This window comes from Cyanistes caeruleus, chromosome 3 (genome assembly GCF_971803275.1).
Source record: "Cyanistes caeruleus chromosome 3, bCyaCae1.hap1.1, whole genome shotgun sequence".
Taxonomy (NCBI): Eukaryota; Metazoa; Chordata; class Aves; order Passeriformes; family Paridae; genus Cyanistes; species Cyanistes caeruleus.
The window spans coordinates 30,564,734-30,581,002 of NC_141703.1; the positions used below are offsets into that span (position 1 = coordinate 30,564,734).

Genomic DNA, 16,269 nt, shown 5'->3' on the forward strand with positions numbered 1-16,269 from the left:
CCTCCTGGGTAAACATTAACTGCAAACAAACAAGCTACTCCTGCTAAATTTATATCGCAATATTTATGTGTGTGGGGAGGTAGAAGGAAAATGAGTGTGTATGTGGGTGTTGCAAAGCCCTCACAATTCAGAGAATAATGAACTAAGTCTTTGGACTGGAAAATTATATTGGAAAGTCTGGAAAAGCAAAGACAAGATTGCAGGGTGCTGCAAATGATAAGTTCAGAAACTGTGGGCAGGTCTCTGTATACATGTGGTAGCACCTTCCTCTGTCATGCTGGTACAGGTGGCTGGGTCACAGCCCCCTTCCTTTTCCAGAATATAAACTGATGCCAAGAACAGCAATCTCACCCTTAGTTTATCTCCCTGTGTCTTTAACAGCCTCAAAGATGCCAGCTGTGAGGAGGATGGTGATCTTGTAACAGAATAACAGAACCCTTCCAGAATCTACCCTTCATGATGCAGCAATTTTGTGGTTTCTGAAAAGGTCAAGCAGCATCATTAATGCACACCATGTAATTCCTCTGTGAAGGTGCAGTGCTTCGTTTGTGGAAAAGGACATCTTCCTCTGAATGCAAATTTGGGTTTTCCCAAACTGAAGGACAGGATATGTTGGTGTGCTGTTGCCACATTGTTCATCATGGAGATGAGACCTTTTTATTTGAGTTGCTCCAAAACGTGATATCTGAGGGAGGCAAAGCAAGTCAGGAATAGTGTGCTTTAAAAAAAAAAAAAAAAAAAAAAAAAAAAAGGAAAGAAAAGGAGATTTATCAATACCTAAAACTTTAGGCTTTTTATATGATTTCTTTCAACCTAGCCTGAGACAACATAACTCTTTGGACTTTGTAGGAGATTAAATCCAGCCCCAGGTTTTTCAGGTAAAATTATTGCTCTGCTCCTAGGTTGTCCCCTGAGCCATCTCTGTCTATTTCTAATTAAGGACTAAAGGAAATGGTTCCTCCTGATGGCAGGAGTAGCATGAAGAAAGCTGTGAGTGTTTCTGTGTGGAGGCTGGTGCCATCACCACCCTCCCCTCAGGAACCAGCATGCCTGGGCTCTCCTCTGCAGGCTGGTCTCACAGGGATCCACACTTACCTTGGGCATGGCCAAACGCTGGGGACCATCCAGGTGATCTGCCAAAATGTACCACAACAGATCAAAATTCTTTAAAGTACCTACTCTGAGATGTTTAGCAATCCACTGGAAATCTGATCTGGCAAATATCTGGGACTGAAATTGCTCTGCGTATCCTGGAAGAAGCTGAGAAGGTAGGGGTGCTGTGACCAGGGTGGTGGTGGTGGTGTGCTGAAAGCTCTTTGAGCCTGAGACACTGTCATTTAAGCACAATTTGTTGATATATCCAGTATGTGTCTTGGCAGATCTTAGGGCTGAGATAAATCAAAAAAAGCAATGTGCCAAACTTGAGATAATTTAATTTCTATAATGCAACCTTTATTCATATATAATTTTGCAAGTGTTTGACTTGTTGCTCATGTTCTGGTTCATGTCCTTTAAGCATGAATTTGAAACAGATGCAACTTTTTGAAAAATAGCAGTATAGCATTTAAAAACGGTTTAAATTCAACCTTTTGGAACTTGACCTGTATGAAATAAATATAAATGACACTGACTTTTGAGAGGTGAACATGTTCTTTGGAGCCAGGTCTTACAAAACTGAGCATGCATACTACACACACACACACACACACATATATATATATATGTATGTATTGCTCATATATGTACACATGCCCCAATGAGATAAAAATCATGAGGTTTTCATGAGCTTGTTCTTCATGGCTTAGCTATTGAAACAAGACACACGTTAAACCATTAAAAGGTACCTCTGGGATTGTTTTAAATTGCAAATTAAAAAAAAATAAAGAAGAAATCTATTAAAAAGAATCATTTTCCATTAACTGAAGTGTTTGCAATAAAGGCAATTATAGCAGTTGGCAGTATTCTCCTTGAACCAAAACAAATAAATACATTTGGTGACATACGTTCAAGAAAATGTGATTGCTGCAATGTTCATGCAAATAAGGAGCAGCTTCGCAAATGCTAGACATTTTGCCATCTGGAATTACCAAAGGAACACAACTCTCAACTTGTAGCTTTTCCTAACTTACTGCTTATAGATGGCGAATTAGGCATTGTCACACGGTTCTGACATTTGCATAATCATTCTGAATTACTGCAGGTTGTGCATTGCATTGCCAGCAGTGAACTCATTTGAGAATGGGGTTCAGAGACCTGATGACTTGTATGTCTTCATCAAATATATCTGTCCAATAAAGGGATAAAAATGTTCTCCCACTTTAGGAGTATCACACCAGTGAATTTTTAAATTAGTGTGAGGCCTAGTGAAGAATGTTGTACTTGTTTACTTCCTAGAAACTGGGTAGAGACCAGTATTATAATTAATCTCAGGGAAGCTGTTCATCTCTATTTGACTGCAGGCTAGAGTACAGATGCAGAGCATCTCACAGAGTCAAGAGATGCTGGATGGGGACATGTAGCTGAGGATGAAGTTATAACCTGATCTCTTAAAATTCCAGAAAAAGCCAACCTAGCAACAGCTATTAAGCGTGGCAGAAAGTCTGGTTTAGACGCAGGTGGTTGTTAACTGGCTGAGCTGATAGGAGTAGGCTCCCATGGCACAATGAAGACCTCTGCTCTCACAGCAGTCAATGACAAGAGCTCTGCCTCTGGTCTTAGCAGCATGTGCAGCAGGTGATCTCACTCCCAGGAACCCATGGGGAAGCCTTCATCATCCCCTTCTTTCTGCAGGAAGGCATTTTCCATGCCCAAAACTCCATTCCTATGATTGCCTCCTCATTACCTGCTTTTCAAGGAGAAGGTGTTGGTGTGAATAACATGCGTTGCTCATGAATAGTGTGGGGTAAAAACCAAAAACCCTCAACCACCTGTAAGTGATTGTAATGTGGTGTTTGGGTGCTGTCTCCAACCTGCTGTACTGAAACGCTGTTTCACAATGATCCCCTGTGTCTGGGAGCTGTGCTTGGCCCCTGGCATCTGCCCTCAGACCCATCAGAAGGCTCCTCTGCAGTCCAGTTCCAGTTAGCAGCATCCACAAGCAAACAGAAGATTCTGTGTTCATTTAGTGACTGTTGAGGCATTGTTTTTAAATACTAAGAGCATCTAACATATCCTGTGTATTTTCAGCTCTCTCAGGTCTGGAGTTAGAATCAGATAGCTGTTGGCCTTTTGACTGCCTTGCCTGAGGCATACTAGGTAGCATCACGTGGGTAGCCAATGCAACATATGTTTTGCTAACTGGGAAGCTGGTTAGCAAGACAATGTTTATCTTATTAACACATGGTGCACTTACATGACATTAATATATATTCCTGCTTTACAGATTTACTGTGCCAGAAGAAAATCATTAGCTGAGCTAAGCAAAATAGGAATCAGCATATTTGTCACATTGTCCTGAAATAACATGTGAACTTTGTTAGACATGTTGGCTTCCTTTGTGAGGAGCATAAAACATTATCAACTGAAATGTGTAAACCTGAAAGGTGGTGTTCTGTAGAAATTCAGAATAAGACTTCTGTGGTTTATGTTGTCATGTATTAAGCTAGAATTCTGGAAAAAAAAAAAAAAAGTTAATTTTTATTCTGAATGTTTATATTGGAGCTAAAGTTGTTAATTGCTAAAAATTACTGCTGTTGTGTAGTGCACTGATTTTATTCTCTCTCCAGCTACACCCTACTAGCTGTACATACACTGTTGTGCCACTATTCATTTATTCATGTTCTGTGGTTGTGATAGTGTCAAATCCATCAGAAAGAGGAATTGTTTCAGTAGTAGTTTCACGACTTGGCTGATTAGCAGAGATCAGAAGAAGCAACCTAACTGTGGAAACCACTACAGCATATAGTTTTAACAGCTCTTTAGGGAGCTAGTTAATGAAGAATCACTACAGAAACACATCCATGTGAAAAAAGGAGCATTTTCATACAACACTCAGAGGATATGTCATAAGTGGGAACATGTTCATAATTTCTATTTACTCACAGATGTAATTACCATCTGCCTTAAGAGAACTTCTAGTCTTTGTCAAAGTTGCTTAGATATTTCCTTTGTCTTGTTTCAAGCAGAGAAGTTCTGTACAGACTAGATCCTGCCATGTGATTTCTTTTTTATTTTTCTGTAAGAATTTAATTATCTATTCTCTGTGTGAAGAAAGTGCCAGCACTCCCGGAGACCTGAACCTCTCCAGCCTACTTGAACTGGCTGAAACTGATTCATGTTTGTGCTTATTTTTGCCATCTGTCTGCAAAACAGAGTTCTTAACTTTTAAATGCATGCTGGTTTATATGTTGCCCTCTAATTTTTAACTCTAAAAAAAACAATTTCTCTCTTTTTTTCTTTTTTTTTTTTTCCCCTCTTACTCCAGTGTGTATGAGCCAGATAGAAACGTGCTGCGAAGGAAAGAATGGGAAAGGAGAAATCAGGAGGCCCAGCAGGACAATGGCGCATTTAACACAAGCTATTCCCTCTTCAGTGAACCCTACAAGGTAGATGCTTCCCAGCTGGGTCAATCTTTGTTTATTTATTTATTCCACAGTACAAAAATGTAGCCTGCAGAAGGCACTGTCCAGGTTTCATCACCCTCCCACGAGTGCTAACTTCCCAAAATTCACGGAGAACATGCATGATTCACTGAGAGTTGGATTTTATATATATTTATATTTATGTATGTGTAAAAAGCTTCTTCTAGTGTTCAGCAGCACACAAGAGTGCAATGAACTAGAAATATCCCAGCAATATTTGAGATAGAACTAAAACTAGGAGGTGAAGGTGAAGGTAACCTGTTTTTGCAATACTTAGAAGAAAACAATTGTGTAAGACAAGAGTGTGAAACTTAAGCAATACTGTAAACATTGTGCCCTGGTCAAGGTTAATGTACTGAAATCTTTTTTTCCCCTATAAGGATTACCAAGATAATAAGAAAATTTGTCTGCTATACATGTTTCTCCTCCACCAAAGGCAGAAGTAGCTTAGGAGTCTCAACTCCCTGTGTTGTTCCTCATGATAACAGCACTTTGATGAGGCACAACTGTCTTCCATCACTCCCTGTTAGAAGGTCAAGCAGGGCCTTCTACCCTCTGTAGAAGCTTGAAAATGGTGAACAGGACCAGAGAGCAGTGTCCCATGAGGGCTGCTCCTCTCCCTCAATTTAACCAATGAGTGCCTGTATGTATCAAACCATCATCATGTATTTTCTGCTGTTCCTTTCCAGAAATGTCCAAGTTACTGTAACAGCTACCACATTGTGAAGCCTTTCCCTCCATGCAGCGTCACTTGCCCTTGGTGCTTAGGGTGCTTTAGTGCCTCTTTCCAGGAAACCTATTTGGGACCTGGCACCTGGCTTCTGCTTTGACTTCCATGCTTGTGTTTTAATTCTTGTGCTCCAGGGTCAGCTTTTAGATTGCCCTTCTTCCAGATTGTTGCTTGTATTTAGTCCCTAATAAAAAAGAAAGATCTACCACTTTCAAACCATGTCCCTTGAAGGAACACAGCTCTGTCTGCCTTGCAGCTGACCTCCAGCTGCCTGGATTTCAGATTCATTACAAAGACATTTAGAAACCATGTCAAATGTCTTGAACTCCTCAATGACATACTTGAAAATGTCTACCATGAGAGCAGTCAAGGGCTAATCCATGGAAGAAGGACTGGAAAGCCTAAGTCAGCTGTGTCTTGGCATCTCTTCAGGGCTGTGCTCTAGTGAAGACTTAAGGATTTTCCATTTGGTCCAGTCAAATAGACCACACACAAAAAGAACTTGGCGTTTTGTTGGGTCCCCAGTACTGTTTTGTCTGTGGTGCCTCTGGTTGGTGATACTGAAGCTCAAATCACTTACAGAAGTTCTGTCACTTCCATTATTACTTCTGTGCCAGTGTACTGCTTGTCATGATACAGATGTGATGTGCCATGGACACACCAGTAGTGTCTGAGTTTGGATGTCAGAAGACGCCTCTGTGCAACCACATTATAATTCCATTAGCTTTAGTAGGAGTGGCTGAAAAATCATTGCTGTCTCTAGAAGTGAAAAGGATACTGAGTGGATAATCCCATGAGGCAGCCAGAATAATGGCTCCATTCCTGCTTCTTACCTTTAAACACACTGTGTCCCTGTTTTGAACAAACATGTAAAGAGGGTGCTGCAGAAATGCATCCTGCTGCTAACTTTGTCAAGGAAACATGGGGAAAGGCAAAGTCCAGGACAGCAGTATAACTCACAGCTGTGTTAGTGTGACAGAGTTGCTTGGGGTGATCAGTCATTCTGATAGTATTGAACATCAAAACTTTTATCAGTGGCATACTCTGAATGTCATGTGTACACTGGCAATGGACCATTGGGCTCTCTGAACTCAGCCAAGCTTTTGTGAACCTTCAGTGTGGGGGGGAAAAAGCTGTGGCTTGGGCATTTTGATCTTACTGTGGAGAGAGCCTAACTGCAAAAGAGGAAACCTTTCTGCAAAAGCAGAACTGAAACCCACTTGTAGTCCCTTTAAAGATCATGTTCACCTTCTAGGGGTTTCCAGAGGGGAATGAAGTTATAACATATATTCACTGCAAGCTCTGATTAAATTCAGTATTCCTCTGTGCAGCTTGAGAAACACGAGCTAAAGCCAAAGGATATGCCATTCAGAAGACCATATCTGAAAATCAAAGGCAAACTGGAAATCTCTTAAATCTTATGTCCTCTCTCACCTTGACATGTATCACTCCTACTGTAACATTGAATTTTCTCAAAACTCCTGACTCTTCAGGTTGCCCCTTATCCTGTTCAAAGTATCCATAGCAACCCTCTATGAAGGATTACAGGAAATCCAGTATCTTTTACATAAAATCTCTTTTACAGGGGAGTGGAAAAGCAGGAAATTAGTTCTGGATATTTTCTGGACAGAATATCTTGCCCCATTAACTATGTAAGTATTTTTAGTGAAGAAAAAATTCTGATGGCCTTCCATGCAGCCATCAGGTTTATTTTTAGAAGTGCTATATGTTGCCATCTTCAACTGCTTGGATTTGTCTTGCATTGCAGAAGAATATCGGAGCACCGTAAGTCAGACATGTTTGCACAGAATGCTTCTTCTCCTTACACATTTTGTGATCATGTTTTCCCTGTGGGAATACTTAAATAAGGCCAGCAATATTTCAGAAAAGATAATAGGACAAACTAAAGCTCATAACAAGTTATTTCAGATCCCATCATGTTCCCAAGAGGATGTAGGTGAACTCCCCTGTATGAGATCAGCTCAATGCAAAATCTCACCTGAAGCTATCCCCAGTGCATCTTGAAGGAATAAACAGAACAGACCAGTTGTTAGCCTTTGCCATTACACCAGTTTGCAGTAACTGCAAGTTATTCTTGTGGCTATCTGGGATCTCTCAATACAAGATGTTGACGTGTGACCTTCACATCACATCCATGTGGAAGAAAACCTGATGACTTCTCTGAGCTATAGATGGTCTACATATAATCTGTAATTAGGCTTTTGTTTCCTTTCATCCACAGAGCAGCCATCAGAAAAAAACAGACCTTCTTATAGGGAAGCTGGACATCTTAAGGGCCAAACCTGCACACCAATTTTTAGCGTCCATGGAGCTAGAGGCTGACAGGCGAAGACCTGTCCTCACAAGATGTCTGTGCTATGGGAGACTTGTGGGTGTCAGGGGCCCCATTCCATTTGGTCGTCATTGTTGCAGGGAAAGAAACACTCTGGATGAATAATAATGAGTACAGGCCCAACAGCAGATTTCTTGTCATTGAGGGAAGCTGAAAAAAACACTTCTCTACAAGCTGTCTACACAAGGTGGAGGATCCAGTGAAGCATAAAGAGATGCACTGGGTAAAAGGAAATTGTCCTGTATGTTCTGGAACAGAGTTCTGCTGGCCAAGGAGATGCTCAAGTGTAGAAATTATTTCATTGACTTCAGGAGACATAGGAGTGTATCTCGAGCCTTCTTTCTTTTCAGATGTATGCGATGCCTCCCATATCATTAGCCTCATTAATAGTTTCCTCTTCTTTAGGACATTGATGTGATTCCTGTTAAGTGAAGGAACACCTTTTTTTTAAAGTGGTTTGCTATCTGTGAGCCAATGCTTCAGACTTTTTTCCAGGTTGTTATCTTTGTGACAGTAACAGCCTCATGTGCAGAGGGAAGATCAGCCTGTAGTGGTTGAGCCTTGAGCCATCTTACTCCAAGTTTTCAGTGTAATGCTTCAGATGTGAGACTTTCATGTCTTCCTACCCCCTTCGGTGTATGTTACTGATATAGATATTTAGCTCTGTTAGCACAGTAACAAAAACATATCAGAAAGCTAGGTGCAATGCATTTTACAGGTACAAGGTAGTGTCCTTGAAATTTGAGGGGAAACATTTGAAGCAAAACAGGACTGCTTCTACTGTTAGACATATGAATGCTTCCACTGTAGACCTCTAAAAGTTTGCATGTGGAAATCATAGCACTCATTTACTGTACATTTTTGCCTGGGTTCAGGTTTTTCTACTAGGAAACCCCCCAAAAAAAAGATTCCAAACTGGGGAGTTTCCTTTGAATATCTTCCCTTACATACCCCAGTTTTTCCAGAGTTTTCCAGATGTGGTTGCCACATCTTTCGTGTTTTTAAATGGAACTTTAAGAGGATCTTCTCCACTTCCTTTACTCTCTTCTTTCTCCTTCTTTCTGTTTTCCTCTAAAGCAGAGAGTCTTGAGATGAAAGCTTGGCCTTCTGAAACCAATAGGAGTTTTCCCATTCAGACTCCATGTCTGGAAAAGAGAAAGGAGAACTCCACTGCCTCATTACTGTCATCCTCTGAAAATGTAAAGCAAAGGACATCACACGCCTGCATCTTGGCAGGGTTCAAAAAATCTCTGCTGTAAAAATGCTAATGATACACCCTTTCGCTTACAGTGGCTTTTTACAGCAAGAATTTTCAATGTTTTCCAGTATGTTTTATTTGCTTGTTTTATTTCTTTGTGAAGCTTCTGCCTTTTCAGTCAGGAAGTAAATGGATCATTTTTAAGACAGTAATTAATCTTAAAGGGGAGGAAGGGTGGCTGTATTCCCCCTGCTATGCACAGCAAGCACTGAGAAATGTGAAGAATTTGGCGAGGGCTCTGTTCACCTTTTTTTTTTTTTTTTTCTTTCAAGAGGAGAGTGCCCTGGAATGAGCACCCTGTCAGAGCATTTTCAAAGAAGGGACATAATCTGTACTTTTCCCATTTCCCACAAGCTGTTTTCAAGTCACCTCAGAGCATTTGGCTGGCTTAGACTGACAAATTCATTCAGTGCTTGCATGGGATGTTGTGTGGCTTCCCAGATGGTTATGAAAACTTAGGCAGGCAGAGGAAGAAATTTGGAATGCAGTGTTTTCATTCATGACTGAAGGAGAGCTTGCATTGGCCTACAGGAAAAGTTTTATCATGGTCAGATTTAATCCAAACCACTCTGTGCAGTTGCAATAATAAATTTTCCAGTTTCCAGGTAATATACTTTAACTACAGCGTGATATCAGTGATAGATTTCTTTTTTTATATACTCTAAGGCCCTTTATAGCTTTTCCAGTTCAGGGTAGATTTAAGATGTTGACAAGTGTCTTCAGAGACAATAAGGATTTTCGATTTCATCCCTCAACGCTGCTGCTGAATAAGACAGTCTTACTTCAGTAAGGATTTCAGCAGAAGCATGCAGGGAATCTTGTTTTTCTTATGTTGACTGTAGCAGAACACTCAATTTTTGTTTTGCAGACGAACAAGGGGGATGAGCTTTCCAATCGCATCCAGAATACGTTGGGCAACTATGATGAAATGAAAGACTTGTTAACTGACCGGTCAAACCAGAGCCATCTCGTTGGGGTTCCGAAACCTGGGGTTCCTCAGACATCCCTCCCCAAGACTGATGAACATCTTATCGCAGACTCGAGACCACCACCTCCTCCTCCGATTTCCAGCACTACTTCTTCCACACCAGCATCCCTAGCTGCCCAGCAGAGCAAAAGTACCACGATGGGCTGGCAGAAGGCTGGGCATAATGCCGCTTCAGATGGCCAGCAGAGAGCAAGCAAACACGGACACCGGTCGCTGGAGTCACACAAGGGTGACTTCAAACTGGCGAACCAAAAATCCAATTTGGAGAAACTAAAACGCTATGCATCGAGTCCCACCTCCTCTTCTTCTTCCTCCTCTTCTTCCTCCTCTTCCACCTCCTCTTCCACCTCCTCTTCAACCTCCTCTTCCTCCTCCTCCTCCTCCAATACTGCCCAGCAAAGCTCGCTGAGGTCCACATTAGGAGACAACATCAACAGAGGCCAGCAGCCAGCAAAGCTCAGTTGTAGCTCAGAAGGAGGAACTCAAGTCCAAGAGAGACCAGCAAAGCACGGTGGGGGACACTGTGTCCAAAACTTCCCACCTTCTCTTGCTTCAAAGCCCAGTCTGGGTCAGCAGAAGCCAACAGCTTATGTGAGGCCAATGGACGGTCAAGACCAGGCTCCTGATGAGTCTCCAAAGCTGAAGTTACCAGCAGAGACGACCAAGTCATATCGGGGAGTGCCTTCCAGCAAGCCTGATTCAGCCAGGACCAAGTCAAAGATCGCCAAGTTCAGCATTCCTAAGCAAGCAGAAGTAAGTGTTTTTATATTTCTTATGACACACCCCCACACATGGATGGATGGATGGATGGATGGATGGATGGATGGATGGATGGATGATCCTATTGCACCTGCTTCTTTAGATATTTTTAACATACTGGTTTGTATGTTGACTTTTTTGGTAACATTGATATAGTACGTTGCAAATAGCAGCCTCACAGTAATTTAAAGATACCTCAACAGCAAAATGCTTATTGTCTTCAGGACCAAATACTTCCTACAGTAGCACATTTTCTAATAGTGTATATTATTTCACTGACTCTTTCCTGAGTGTTCATCTATAAAGCCTGGATGTTTTTTTTTCTAGGCAGGTGTATTGCTTCTTACTGTTCATATTTCATTGATTTCTTTCTCTTTGTCAAAGATTAAATGAAGTGAATGTGACCAGAAATAGTTCTGCCATCCTCAATGTCAAAGTAGTTTTACAATCTAAATAAATTACTTACACAATATGAAATCTGCAGAAGAGATGAGAACACAGCTATGAGACTTTCCTTTTAGTTAATAGTATCTGTTTGTTTCATTTCTGAGACTGAGGTTTCCTTCTTAAAAAAATTCCATCTGTAGAAACCTGGTGTAGTGGGTTGACCCAATACATCTGGCCATGCTACCAAGTACAAGAAGGTGTCTGGAAAAGCTTTTAGACAATATTTATTTATTAGCAATAGATATAAAATATATATCTTGGACTTATTGTAAATTCATTTATTTCACATTCCTTTTATGCCAGGAGGACACTTTGCTTTACCACTTTGACTGTGATTGTCTGTTTTTGTCTTTTTTGATGAGAAGGAAGTGATTAGTTTTGGCAAAATAAAGGGTGGGGTTTTTTCCAAGGGTGTATTCAAATGCCTGTATGCCAGTACAAAGATGGTCACATCATCCCTTGTGGAAATTGATAGATCTCCTATGACTTTAAAAATTATAGTATTTATAGGACTATAGGACTCTATTTGACTGAATCACTGTGACTTTCTCAGACAAGAGGCAATGACTGTTTACTTTTTTTTGACAGCTGTGATGTGTCTTGAGATGTTTTAAGTCTTAATTTTTTTTTTAGGCATTGTTAAAGGACAGGAAAAATCTAATTTTTGGTGGAGTTCTCTGGCCTCTTAATGTCTGCTTTTCAGAAATGGAGTTGACTCTTGTATTCCCCTTGGGTTTGGTTTGGGAAAGAAATCTCTCTGGAAGCAATTATTTCTGTGATTTTTCTCCAAGTGAAAGTTCCATCAGTTCCAAACACCATGTAGGTGATATGTTGTTCCTAAAAAGGGGTTGTTTTAGGCTCTTAAGCCAGATCTTATAAGCAAATATAGCATTCACAAACTGCTGTAATTGTGCAGATAGATCAGGTAACGGCAGATAGTAATATCCATTTAGCTATTATTACCTCTTTCAGATTTGTGCTTCTATCTGCAAATGGGAAGTGTTGTTAGAATTAAGGATGCCTCTGGCAATTATCTGACTCTTTCAAATTTCCCCCCTTTACATGTATGCAATACTCTAAGGACTAGTATGGGAAGGAGTTCTGATAGGCAATCATTTGTTTGTCTGAAATTCAGAATTTTCCATCTGCATTCCAAATATGTCTACCTCTGAAAAGAAAGATTTAATTTGTTGTATGTAATCTGTGCTGCTGCATAAGTTTATACTGCAGTTTCTAGATGAGGAGACATAGCTGAGATCACCTTAAACTAACTTGTTTAGATACTAATGGCAGTGTAAACTATAGTAGGAGAGAGTGGACTGCAAGATACGTACTAAAATATTCACCAATTTCTCACAGATTTTGTGCGATGCCGTATTAATGAAACAGTCAGTATTTGATAACAGAATATAAACATTCAACTGAAGTTGAAGGAGGTGGACCAAAAGCAGTGTCTGGTGGTTTCAAAAAGATTATTATGAAAAATGATGGACAAACTTCTAGGAAGAGAAATAGTAGGTGCTATAGATGTTGGAGTTTGAAACTGGAGCTAATGAAAGTTAATGTTTAGATCTGAAAAATCAATGAAAGACAATGGACCAGCTGTTTTTCATTTATCCTGATATTTTCTTTGTTCTTTTTCCATCCCAAGTGGCACAAGCTGAAACTTGTAACCCACTGGTATTGCTACAGGGAGAAATATTAACCAAGACTGAAGGTTTTTTATTCAGTGTTGCTTAATCTACCCGCCCTTTGATTTTCAGTTAGACTTCTTTAATTTCAAAATATTTTTTCCATTCCTATTATTTCTATCATAAGTCTTCTAGTAGAATTGTGTAAGAATTCCCATCCATTTTTAAAACTTCTGCTATTAAACTCATAAATTTTCTCCTTTACATCAAATGTTTGCCATCCCCTCTTAGGGCCAGATGTTTTAAGCTGCTTGCAGCCATGGTCCTGTGAATATTTGCAGGCAAAATGAGGCCTCTTGCTCAGAGTGAGGCTAAAGGTGTTGGCCAGGACAGACCTAGTATCCCAGGTGGCTGTGGGAAGAGTAGAGGTGTCATACAGGATGATGGTGAGGGAAAGCAGGCTGACAAGTAGGCTACAGGAGTGCCTGGAAGCTACATGGAAACAGAAATGAGAATGGCAGAAAGCTGCTTAAGAGCAGCCAGGAAAGAAGGAGAGGGGCAGAGGGCTTGAGATAGGGCATCAAGAGCTGAAATGAACCTGTCTGCTAAAACAAAAGGTGCATGGCTGAGATGGGCTAGGTAGGGCAGGCACTGTGCTCTAGGGTTCGTGTAGGCAGCACTGTGAGGTCTTCCTGGCTCCTGGTCAGTTTGCTGTCCACCAGAACTCCCAGGTCCTTCACTGCAGAGCTCACGTCCTGCCAATTAGAACCCAGTCTGTGTTGTTGCTGAGATTATCCTTCCCCTTACTCAGGAGTTGGTATTTCTCCTTACCAGAGTCTTATCAGTTTATCTAATACCAGTTCTGGGGTCCCCAACCCAAGAAGGATGTGGATCTGCTGGAGCAAGTCCAGAGGATGTGTGCTGAGCTGATCACAGGGCTGGAGCACCTCTCATATGAAGACAGGCTGGGAGAGTTCAGGGTTGTGCTGCTTGGAGAAAGGGAAGAAGGAAGAAAGGTCCAGTGAGACCTTAGGGCACCAGGACCTAAAGGGAGCCTGCAAGAAAGCTGGGAAGGGACTTTGGGACTTTTTACAAGGGCATGTAATGATCAAACAAGAGGTGATGACTTGAAGCTGAAAGAGGGTGGATTTAGATTAGATGTCAGGAAGAAATTCTTTACTCTGCGGGTGGTGAAACACTAGAAAGGGCTGCCCAGAGAAGCTGTGGATGTCCCATCTCTGGAAGTGTTCAAGGCCAGGTTGGATGGGGCTTTGAGCAATGCAGTCTAGTGGAAGGTGTCTCTGCCCACAGTACTGGGACTGAAGTTAGATTATCTTTAATGTCCCTTCAAACCCAAACCATTTTTGATACCTGTGCACTTCCATTTGTGTTTACCAGTTTGAAAGAACCATCAGTGGAAAAATAAACACATAATGAAACAAGCTTCTCTGTAAGGACTGGAGAATAAGAATTGTCACACGAAGTGTGTGTGTGTGTCATCAGCAGGACACCAAACCCTCTCCTGTACATCCCATGAGGTTTTCAGAGAAACAGGGCACAGAGTTGGCTGCAGTACAGTTATTATTCACTGGAAATAAAATCTCCTGAACACAAATTATAGACCATTACTTTTCAATAGATGAAAAAGGTTGATTTTTAATGCAGTTCAATAACTCATTTTATATTTTTAATCAGTTTTGGAAAGCCTTCAATACCTTGACACAGACTGAAGCTTATAAATTTTTTTAATTGTTTTAATGAGAATAATTTGGATAGACCTGTGTGTAGAAAGGTAGCATTTACTCATTTGGGAATTTAATCTTTAGTAGCCAGGTTCATCAGTGTTAATTAGAATCCATACCAAACTTCCTGGTCATTCCAAAATTATCATACTGCTCTGTAGAGATGATAGCTCGTCATCTCAAGTACAGGTATTTCACATTTTGAACTACTTAGAAATTATATTGCTGTACGTAAAAACCCACTGTATTGGATAAAAGGGAAGAAAAATTTGATACCAGGGTATAGAGGAAAAGAGGCAGGGAAATCAAGTGCCTCTCTTTTTTAAAATGTTCTTGAGTGAAACAATAAGAAAAACCTAGGGTGGAAAATCATGTTCTTTATATCCAAGTTCTGTTTTTGAATTTCATCTCACAGGCTGCATGCTGCCTTTTTATTACATTGAAGAAGCCTCATCTATTGTCCTTTGCTTACTTCTCTTAAGGGTTATGGAGCAAAGAGGTTGTATTCAAGAATGACTCTGAGTCTAATGGTAAAAAGGAAGATCTGCTTTTGTTAAATTTGGAAACACATTTATGTGAAATGTGGGCAAGGTCATCATGAGGACATACTCTTTCTTATTCACTTCACGGAGCACTTACACAACTTCTGCAGCAGAAGAAATGCACCATAGATTAAAGGTTGAGTTTGGGGTTGCTTTTTTTTTTTTTTTAATTTGGCAGTGTTCTTAGGCAAATTCCTGTTTGCCTGGGTAAGATACTCTCTGCAGTCACTCTCCTTTGAGGGGCTATGTATAGCTATCAGCATCTGGCACACACAGATCTTGAATCTGCAATCTTTTTTTTTGTTTTTTTTGGCCTATTAGCTCTATCCTCACATATTAATGGAAAGCAAAACCACCCCACAACTCTTTCCTCTGCCTGAAAAAACTTCACAATTCAGCCTCAGTGTTGATAATTTGATCCAAATCAGTCTATTTGAAGAAGATGCATGTATGATAAGCAGTTTCATTCCAGTTTAAAATTGAAGATGTAAGTTCATGTGCTGCTGCATTTCATTTGGGAACAGAAGGTCCAGTGAAAACTAAATAGGGAAGACAATCATTATCAGTTAATGCTTCCTCTGGAAATATCACATACCTGGATCTATGGGACAGTAGAGGGGAAGCAGTATCTCATGAGGAAGGATAAGGGTTTAAAGGGGATCTGAGTAAGTGCTTTTCCTCAGAGGCACGACACCACATCCCCCAGGCTGCAATGGAGCTTGTTGAAGTGTTGCAGGACTAAGAGTACCATACTTCCCAGGGTGTTCAGTTCTGGCCCAGAAAGGCAGAAATGAAAATAAAAGCACAGTCAAAGATGCTTTTAGATAAAAAGGGAGGGAGAGATTGAATACATTAGCAAAAGGGTCCAGACTTCTTCCGGCACCGTTTCAGGATGCGCCCAAAGAGACTGGAGACATAAGCACAGAATTAAGTGTGTTGATACTCCTCTACCATTTATTGACTTCCCTGAAGAATTGCAGTGCCTGAGAAGCCAGTTAGCAATCACAGCACTTGAGTACTTGTAAGTGTGAGCCAGTTGTAGATGTTTTCTTTCCCAGATGTTCATGCTGCATTTACAAGGAGACACAGATCAATTTATCCCTGTAATGGTAGCTCTGACCTTCCCCACAAATAAAGAATGTTTTCCCATGTTAAACAGGAAGAACTGCACAACAAGAGCAGTGTGGTGCAGAGATCCCTGCTAGTGCTGAGTTATTCAGGACCTTCATGTGTGTCTGT

The 16,269-nt window shown here is 40.7% G+C and overlaps 1 protein-coding gene across 2 annotated transcripts in view; it reads left to right on the forward strand.

Annotated features, from left to right (window-relative positions):
* AFF3 (ALF transcription elongation factor 3) overlaps positions 1 to 16,269 on the forward strand; it is a 318,055-nt gene that overhangs the window by 45,337 nt on the left and 256,449 nt on the right. For both annotated transcript variants that reach the window (XM_086880460.1, XM_086880462.1), the window contains exons 2-3: positions 4,424 to 4,544; positions 9,790 to 10,662. In XM_086880460.1, coding sequence (XP_086736586.1) covers positions 4,424 to 4,544; positions 9,790 to 10,662 — 994 coding nt within the window. The remainder of the gene's footprint in view (positions 1 to 4,423; positions 4,545 to 9,789; positions 10,663 to 16,269) is intronic.